The 9,010-nt window shown below is 48.1% G+C and overlaps 1 protein-coding gene across 5 annotated transcripts in view; it reads left to right on the top strand.

The window, feature by feature from the left end:
• The first annotated feature begins 509 nt into the window (after nt 1-509).
• Nucleotides 510-9,010, top strand: part of WWOX (WW domain containing oxidoreductase) — a 918,520-nt gene continuing 910,019 nt past the window's right edge. For 2 of the 5 annotated variants that reach the window (XM_081806335.1, XM_081806338.1), the window contains exons 1-3: nt 519-957; nt 6,795-6,859; nt 7,257-7,314. In XM_081806335.1, coding sequence (XP_081662461.1) covers nt 851-957; nt 6,795-6,859; nt 7,257-7,314 — 230 coding nt within the window. In that variant the 5' untranslated portion in view covers nt 519-850. Of the gene's footprint in view, nt 958-6,794; nt 6,860-7,256; nt 7,315-9,010 lie in introns of all 5 variants that reach the window. The other 3 variants (XR_014140793.1, XM_081806336.1, XM_081806337.1) reach the window with 3 other exon arrangements.

Here is a 9,010-nt window from a genome sequence, read left to right as displayed (position 1 = left end):
TCTGGGAGGTGTCGGGTCCAGGAAAGAGAATAGTCTATGAATTCTTGATCCGGAATTAATCGGTCTATAAATGTTGATAAATAAAAGCCCTTTATTTATCAACAGGATCATCCTGCGCCTGGGAGCATCTTCTCTCCAAGACGGGGTTGTTAGAAGTTTCGGGATTTTTACATTTTGCATTTTTAAAGTTCCCACGTTTTATAACGTTATGGTTACATGCACAACAAAGTGTGTGAGTCAGCCTGGGTGATGGGAAGCTCTGGAAGGTTTCTGAGCAGGAACATCTAAGCTTCATAATGTCCTAAAAGCCGGAGAGGCCAGAGCCCTGAAAACCAGCATCCGCATCCCTCCTTTCAGCTCCGGTGTCCATTCCCGCTGGGCCTGGCCTACATTTCCCAGGATGCTCATTTGCTGGAGCTCCAGCAGGATTGGTCAGAACAACGCGGAAGTAATTACGGGTCGCTCGGCAACGGGAGGAGTCCTGGACCATGACTGGAGGCCCACACCCGTTCCCTGAGGCCGGGAGGTGGACGTAGCTCAGCTCCATCTCCAGAGTAACGGAGCGTCCACCGGCTTTTACTTCCAGCCGAGCGGCCGTGCGATCTCTCCCGAGCTTTCACCGCCGTTCTTCCCAGGCCCCGCCCCTTTTACGCCGGCAGCAGCGAAACGCGGGAGACCTGATTCTAGCTACCAAGTCGTCTGAGCGGCTCGGGGCGGCGCAGTGCGCAGGCGCGAGCGTTTGGGTCTCGCCGCGCGCGGCGCTCGGTTGAAGCGGGGCTGAGTTCCTGGGCGCGGAAACCTGGCAGCGGGCGACCGAGAGAGTGGGTGACTGAGCGCCTTCCCTGCCGTTATGGCAGCCCTGCGCTACGCTGGCTTGGACGATACGGACAGCGAGGACGAGCTGCCCCCGGGCTGGGAGCAGAGAACCACCAAGGACGGCTGGGTTTACTATGCCAAGTAAGGGGCCGCAGGGGGGCCTCCGGGCCTGGGACGCACCTGGAGGGGGCCGCACCTGGAACACTGACGGCCTCACGTTCCCGGGACCCTGCGCTGCCTGGAATGCCACCTGCGCGCGGAGGGGCTCGGGCCGGCGCTCCAGCTTGGCGAGGCCGCGCGAAGTGGAGGCGATGGTTAAGGAGCTTCCTCAGGGAGGCTCCCACGGTCCCGAGTTGGGGTCGGCTGCCTTTCTGGGCCCTGGGTCCAGCGGGGGTCACCTGGCAGCGCCCAGACGCGCCCTCTGCTGCTCAGGAGGCGGCGCTGCACGGTGCCATGGTGGCCAGCAGGCCTTTACTCCCTCATCCAAAAAAAAATCAGGAAAAAGAAAGGCCAGTGCCCAGCTCTCTCCTCGTGGGTCTGGAGCGGGGACCTAGGAGAATGTATTTTTTAATAAGTGTCCTAATATAGTTATGTATATATACATTTGTATATGTAATAGAACTCCAATAGTTTCTGGCAAAGTTTTGGAAACCCTGGCAGACTCTGTCTCCCTTCCCTTACTGTGCGACTTTGGGCCATTGCAAGAACTCTCAGTCACCGATTTTTCACCTGTAAAATGGGTTGACAGAATTTTAATTCAAGCACTGTACATTAAACACTTAGCACAGATCTAATAAGTACTCAGCGCCATAACTTAGCTTTTCCTGCTCTCTCTGCAGCTGTGACAGCACCGCCTAAGCCTCATTAGAATCACCTGTCGATGGTCCTAAATACAGGTTTCAGAGACCCTTATGCAGCAGACACCCGGCGTAGGGAATCTGTATTTTATAAGCTTTCCCTGTAAGGCAGGTTATCATTTGGCTTTGTGAAACGTCGTTGTAAATTAGTGATTTTCAACATCTGGAGAACTTAGAAAATAGCTTTTCCTTGGTTCCTCCTCCAGAGATTCTCATTTAACTGGTTTGGGTCCTTCCCACCTTCATTGGTATGTTGTAAAATCTCCCCAGGAGATTCTTATCTATCCAGGGTTGTGAGCCACTGCTGTCTTGGGTTGCTTGGTAGAAACAAAACCAGGGGGAAAAAAAAAAGAAAAAAGAAAGACAGACCTTGGTGAGTTTAATTCATTCAAGACATATTGGGGTTTTATCACATGCCAGGCTCTTTGCTGGGCACTGGTTATACTGAGATAAATAAGACCCACTTGTCACCCAATCTTGTATGGCAGAGTGACACAAGGCTAGTTCAGTGCAGCGTGTGGATAGTGAGCAGTAGCCTGCTAACATGAGGCGTGTGTGGGCACCTCGGGTGCTTGGGGAGAGTCAGCACCTGAGCTGGGCCTCAGCACAAGTAGAGGTGGGCATGTTCAGGGTCAGGAGGGCAGCCCAGGCTGAGGAGACAGAGTGGAGGCCTCTATATGGCCCATGTGCTGGTGCAGGGACGGGAAGATTGAGGCAGCAGAGGAAGACCCCAGTGTATGGAGGCCCTTCTGTGCCTCATGGAAGAGCTGGGGCTCCATCGTCAGGACCCGGGGGTCCACTGAAGGCTTGGAGCCAGGGAGTACCATCGGATTTATGTCTTTCAAAAGGTGGTTTCTGGCTCTGGAGAATGGTAGGGGCAAGTCTAGCAGTAGGGAGCTGTTAGGCTCTTGTCAGGCTCTAGGCAGCTTCTGAGCACACACTCCCTGTTACCTCTGCCTGGAGATCTATGTGCCTGGAGAGCTATGTGAAGGGCTTTGTCATCCCCCAGAGCTGAACTTAAATGCCACTGCCCAGGAGACTTTCCTCTTATCCCTGACCCCTACACCCTCCTCCCAGCATCTCGTTATCTGAGTCATGGCACTTGGCCTTTTCTGTAGTCATCTTAGCCATACTCTCCTTGTTTGTGCTCTGTCTTCCTCCCCCAGATTGTAAGCTTCATGAGGGCAGGGACCTTTTCTTGTTACCCTCTGAATCCCCTGTGCTTAGCACCTGGGAGACATAAGTCCGTGTGGGATGAGTGAATTAATTTCTCCAGTGAAGGGTTCCTCGGGCCTCCCTGAGCAGGTGGCATACTGGGCCCTGGAATGCAAAGGTGCACAGGACTGCCATCCTGGCTGTAAGAGCCCTCCTTGGCCTCCTGCTTTGTGTGGGGCTTACCTTCGTTCTGGCCATTTAGCCTAGGCTCCTTGGCTTCCTTTCAAGTTTGGTGTTACCCTGTCTCTTCCCCTTGTGTCCTACCTTATGTTGGGTGGCCTTTCCCATCTGCTTCCTTCCTCGATGGCGTCCAGTGTCTGGGCTCTTCTTTCACTAAATAAGATCTGCACACCCCATTCAGCTCCTCCGAGTGCTTCCAGGGCATTCAGTGGTGCATATATGGTCCCTGAAAAGGCTCTCCTGCCTCCCCAGTGTTGGGTCTCAAACTGGCCTGTCTGGGTCTCTTGTTTACACTGAATGTAGTGACAAGTTTTGGCTGGGCCCAGCTGGGGGTCCCTCTCTCTAGTCCCCCCTGGCCCTCGGTGCTTTAGCTCTCCAGGTGGAAGGATGCCTCTGACCAATCCTAACCCTAATTCCCTGCAGTCCCCCTTGATCTCTCCTGACCTGCAAGCATCCTGGTCTTTCTTTTCTCTTAACTCTGGAAGGGTCACTTGTCCTCTCTTGGGGTTTGGGAAACTGTTAATGGGCTAAAAGAAGTCTGCCCTCTGAGTAGTTCCTGTTTTCCAGTGGTCTTCCTCTCAACCACAGCAAAGCCACCCCCAAGGACAGAGGCTGTAGCCCCCAATGAGACCCCCCCTCCCCGACTCATGCCTTTGCCCCTCTCCTGTTGTGTGGCTTCTTTTGGCCCCTTGTGCTTTCCCATGCGTCCCGTGGTGCACTCACAGACCTCAGGAGCACACATGTCCTATGGCTCCAGGGCCCCCCAGGCTGGGCTTTCAGGGAGAGAACCGTCCTGCCACTGAGGGCAGACCTGGCTCCAGAGAGAGCTGGTGGGCCTTTCCCCCCTCTTTGGCACGGTCCAGGGCAGCCCTTCTGCCCAAGCCAGGAGGTGGGGATGGAAGGACAAGGTCTCAGTGCCTGGGCCTGTCGCTGGGCCTTCCTGGGCCTTCCTGGGCCCTCCACCCCCAGCTGCTTTCCTTCTGAAGCCCTGGCGTCTTGGCAGCCAGAGAGCCAGCCGGCCTTGTCTGGTCGGGAGATGGTTCCCTGGTCCACGGGGCCGGCCCTCCTCACAGTCAGATCTCTGTCTCCAAGTTAACTTCGAAAACAAATTTCTAGAACAGCATACTTGAAAGTGATATCCATGTAATGTGGTATGAATTTAATTTTGATCCTTTTGGTTTAAGTTAAGATCCCTGTTAATTATCTTTTTAAATGACGAAAAGCTTATTGAAGAAGGAAAAATAGAAGAGGGCTTCTGTTTAAAGGAGAGGAAGATAACACTTTGGGGACATATGTCGTGATTTTCTGTTCATTAAGTCATTTTAGGTTACAATTAAGAACACTTTCTAATTGTTTTATATGTAAGTATTTATTTAAATTAATGCTTCTGTATGAAAAGCATAGTTCTTAGTTCTTCACACATGTTAACTCATTGGGTCCTCATTAGCCCCAAGGAGCAGATGCTTCTATTATCCCCATTTTACAGATGGGGAAACTGAGGCACAGGGAGGTCAAACACCTCTTTAAGGGCACATAGCTGGTGAGTGGGAGAGCTGGAACTCATGAGCATTTGGACTCTGAAATCCTCACTGCCAAATTATGTTCTTTTCTCTTGTGTCAGGCCTGGGGTTCTCCCCCAGGGACACTGTGTCCTTCAGGGGACAGTTGGAGATGTCTGGAGACACTTTCTGTTGCCACAACTATGGTATATTGGCATCTAGTAGGTAGAGATGGGGGATGCAGCTAATCGTCCTTCAGTGCACAGGACAGCCCCCACAGCAGAGAATGATGTGGCTTAAATGTCAGGACTGCCAGTGGTAAGAAACCTTGACTTAGGCATTTTCTGTCAAAGTAAAAAACATGGGGGTGACAATGTTTATCTTGTTTTTTTTAAAATGTCTCTCAGGATGGAAAAAAAAATGTTCTCAGTGAGTTTTCCTACTCCTTTGGAAAGCATTTATTCATGCTGCCCGTTTACATTTGGGTGACTCCTCGGGCCAGGCACAGGGCTGGGTGTCTGAGGGTTCAGCTGGATGCTGGTCTGCTGTAGGGGTCAGCGTTCCACTCACAGGGGCACTTTATGGATTCTTGAGGGCAGGTCTTTTTGGAGCTTGACTCAAAGCTCATTTGATGCCTGCCTGTGGGTTGCAAACTACTTTTAACACCAGGCAGAGGAAAATGTAAAATCACATCTGTAAAGTTTTCTTGAAGAAGCGTGAGGAGGAAAGCAAAGCAAAGAGCAGGAATGGTGTAGGTCTTTGCCAGCGTCTGGTTTGCTCGCTGTTCCCTTCAGTTTGCAAGGAGAAGCAGGGGTTGTGTCCATGAGGAGCAGCTTGTCCTTACCAGGGACTCAGGCTCTCCCTTTCTGCGAGCAGGATTTCATGGTGGTCGATGTACAAGTAGACGTTGGTCCGGGCTGCTGATACCCTGCCTTTGTACAGTGACTTCATTGTTCGCCAATCACTGTCATAAGTAGGGTGTCACTTACCTTTCCAACAGCTCTGTGAGGTGGGTGTGGGGCCAGGGAGACTGGCTGACTGATTACAGGTATTCGGGAGCCCAAGTCTTTGGCCTCCTGAGTCCAGTGTCCACAGAGCTGCTGCACCCACCACTGAGAGTTTGCAGAAACAGACCTGAAGCCCACAGTTCCCCAAAAAACCTTGTTTGCCTTGTGTAAAATTTTACAGCAGATTCATGCTCTCTATATATGTTCTCTTTAAAGTAATTGGTAGGGAAGGCATATTCAGATTTTATCATCTAGATATCAGTGATTATTATTTTCTACTTTGGCATGAGTATGTGAACTTAGGAAATTCAGCCTCCCCTGGGAATGCCTCTTGCAACATCCAGCTGCTTCTCTGTTGAAGTAATTTTGTTTTTCTTGATATTTTATCACCTGTTGACGGTACCTCTAGTCTGTTATTGGCTCATGATTTTAATTGTAACTTTGTGTGCTGTTAGATAAAATGCTAAATTTTACACAGAGATAGGACTAGTTTATATATTTGATTTGTTTATAATAGGTAGCACTTTTGAGGGCTTTTTATATGTCATGTACTGTGTTCAGTCCTTGATATACCTTATCCTCATAGCATTTCCTTGAGATCAGTTCTAGGATCATTTCCATTTTGCAGACAGGTAAATTGAGGCACCAAAGTTGAGTAACTTGGCTAGGTTGCAGTTAGGTGACCTTTGGGGCTTTCTAACTGCATTCTTAAATACCTCTTGGGAGCAGTTAGGAGTCGGTGCTTAAAACACTTCAAAGTTTTATCTGTGGAAAGAATAAATACTTAAGATTAATATATCTAAATGATATCTAAATATCAGCATCATAAATTAGACTGAAGTCTGTTCATCTGTCCTGGGATAAAACTAAAACAAATGCAAAACCCCTCTAGATACTCTGAGTGATTCACTAAGGTTCCTAAAGTTGACCCACAACTGGGGTTCCAGTCTGCTTCTCTTCCTCATCCTCCACAGCCTGCTCACAAAGACAGGCTTTCAGATTTCCTTGGGCTGCTTCTCCTTCCCGTGCAGGGAATTGGACCTGATGTAGACAGTAGCATTTATGTTCTGAGTATTTCTTTTCTGAACTCTGGCTTTACTACTCTTGGGAAATAGTGTTGTTGGTGAGGGGGGCGGCACAGTGCAGTTGATTAATTTTTAGAAGTGTAACCTTCACTTACTATTTTTTTGTGGAGTTTTAGCTTTTTTTTTTTTTAACAGTCACGCTGAGGAGAAGACCCAGTGGGAACATCCGAAAACCGGAAAAAGAAAACGAATAGCAGGAGGTTTGTATGTTGTTGTCATAAACCAAATAACCTTGTATTTAAAGCATGAATAGATAGCAAAACTGTCACAATCAGGTGACAGGCTGCTCTGTCATTCCTGGAAGGTTCTCTAGGAGGGAGCCATCAAGGAATCAGGCTCTCTCTCGGAGGAGCTCACGGGATGTGGCAGAAGGAGGCGATGAGAGTGGGGTGGAATGGTGAGGGTGATTTCTCATGGGCTTTTTATAACGGCCACAGTTGGTACACACAACCTGAGGTGGCCCAGTGAGGCTGCTGGTTGGTGGGATAGGCTTCGGGGCGGGGGCTGGAAGGGCGTGGAGCCTTCTGACCGGGGCCCTGGGCCTCCGTTTACCCCACCCCTGCCGCATGCAGACCTGCCAGTCTTCCTGTGTTTCAGATTTGCCGTATGGATGGGAACAAGAAACCGATGAGAATGGACAAGTTTTTTTTGTCGAGTAAGTGTCTATATAGAAACTCCTCTCAGTCGTTTTGCCTTTCAATAGGAATTTTTTGTTGTTAAAGTAATATACCTCGAATATAGAAAAATATGTAGTATGTAACTGTAATCTTACCAGTAGGAATAACTACTTTTAATAATTTTTTTTATTTATTCTCCAAGTCTGCTTCCTTCAAAGAAAAAAAAGGTAGGGAGTGCACTTTTTGAATTGTGTAGTAACCTTTCTCCACATAATGTCTTGTGAGCATTTTCTCCTGTTTGTTTTTTTCAAGACAGTGGTGCTAAATGGCCATGGAGTATTATTTTGTACCGATAGACTGTAACTTATCAAATTACCTCCTGAGCATTGATGTTGTTAAGTTCCTGTGTAACTCCTCGGCCGCTCACCTCTCCGCCTGTTACAGCAGTGTGCTGGTAAATGGTTCCCCGCCAACTCTGGTGGGGGCGGGGGGATGCCCAGGTCTGTTTCCATGGGGCACATCCTTTCACCATAGCTTCTTTCAGGCCCCCCAGGGGGTCAGTGAGGAGCCAGGAGAGGTGTGCACCTGTGGGCCAGGCAGTACTGTGGTGTCTGGCGTGGTACCGTTCCAGACACTTCTCTGGCAGCTCCGGTTATAAGTAAAACGAAAGCTGGATTCTTCTTGGCTCTTTGTATTTCTAGGGTGATGAGTATAGATCTTAAGCTGTATTATTATTTTCAGCACATACATGTTACGGAAAAACTTGAAGTCACAAAATCTCATCTGTTTATTTCTGGAGAGTTAGTTTTTAATGTTTTTAAAGACATTTTGCGATCTTTTGTCTCAGATCCAAAGAGTACATTTAAAAATGTAAAAAAATAAATCTGTTACATAGGAGTAACCCATTAATCCATATGTACTAATATATTTGAGTTTCTATAAGACTTAGATCACCTCCAAATCCAAACTACAGTGCTCGGAGGAGATGTGAATACGGTCTTGAAATGAAAATCATCAGAACTTCAGAATGTTCAGACTTTTTATCATTTTGAGTTTGCCACCTCCTACCAGTTTTCTTACACCCTTGCGCAGGGTTCAGAGATTTCACTGAAATCTACTGACAACAGTGGCTGACAGATCTTAACAGCCACATTTACATGAATTAAAAAAAAAAAAAATCCCAAAGCTGCTTCCTTTTTTGAAATCTCAGGATACAAGGCAGTGCTTTTTATATGCTACATTGTATTTCACAGGCAGTTCTGAAGAAAAGGATTTGATGACTATCTTTCCAGGCAGGAATATAATCCTTCTGGAGGCCAGAAGACAGACTTAAATGGACGCCAGTTCTATCTGGGGTTAAGAATAAACCTTTTTAGTACATGAAAAATGGGGTTTGCCTCGCCTAAACTATAAGATGGTCTTACAGGGCGCCTGGGTGGCTCAGTTGGTTAAGCGACTGTCTTTGGCTCAGGTCATGATCCTGGAGTCCCGGGATCGAGTCCCGCATCGGGCTCCCTGCTCGGCGGGGAGCCTGCTTCTCCCTCTGACCCTCCCCCCTCTCATGTGCTCTCTCTCAAATAAATAAATAAAATCTTAAAAAAAAAAAAGAAATTTCATTTTATCTCTGGTTCATGGACCTGGCTTTGCAGAGTATATGTAGTCATGGGAATATGTATATAATTTCTGTTTTTAAAAAAACTTTTTTTTTTTTTTAAGATTTTATTTATCGGGCGC

Source organism: Leptonychotes weddellii, chromosome 16, assembly GCF_054177405.1.
Source record: "Leptonychotes weddellii isolate Sample4059 chromosome 16, ASM5417740v2, whole genome shotgun sequence".
Lineage (NCBI taxonomy): Eukaryota > Metazoa > Chordata > Mammalia > Carnivora > Phocidae > Leptonychotes > Leptonychotes weddellii.
Note: the sequence above shows the minus strand (reverse complement) of the source record. Positions and strands in the feature narration are given on the sequence as shown.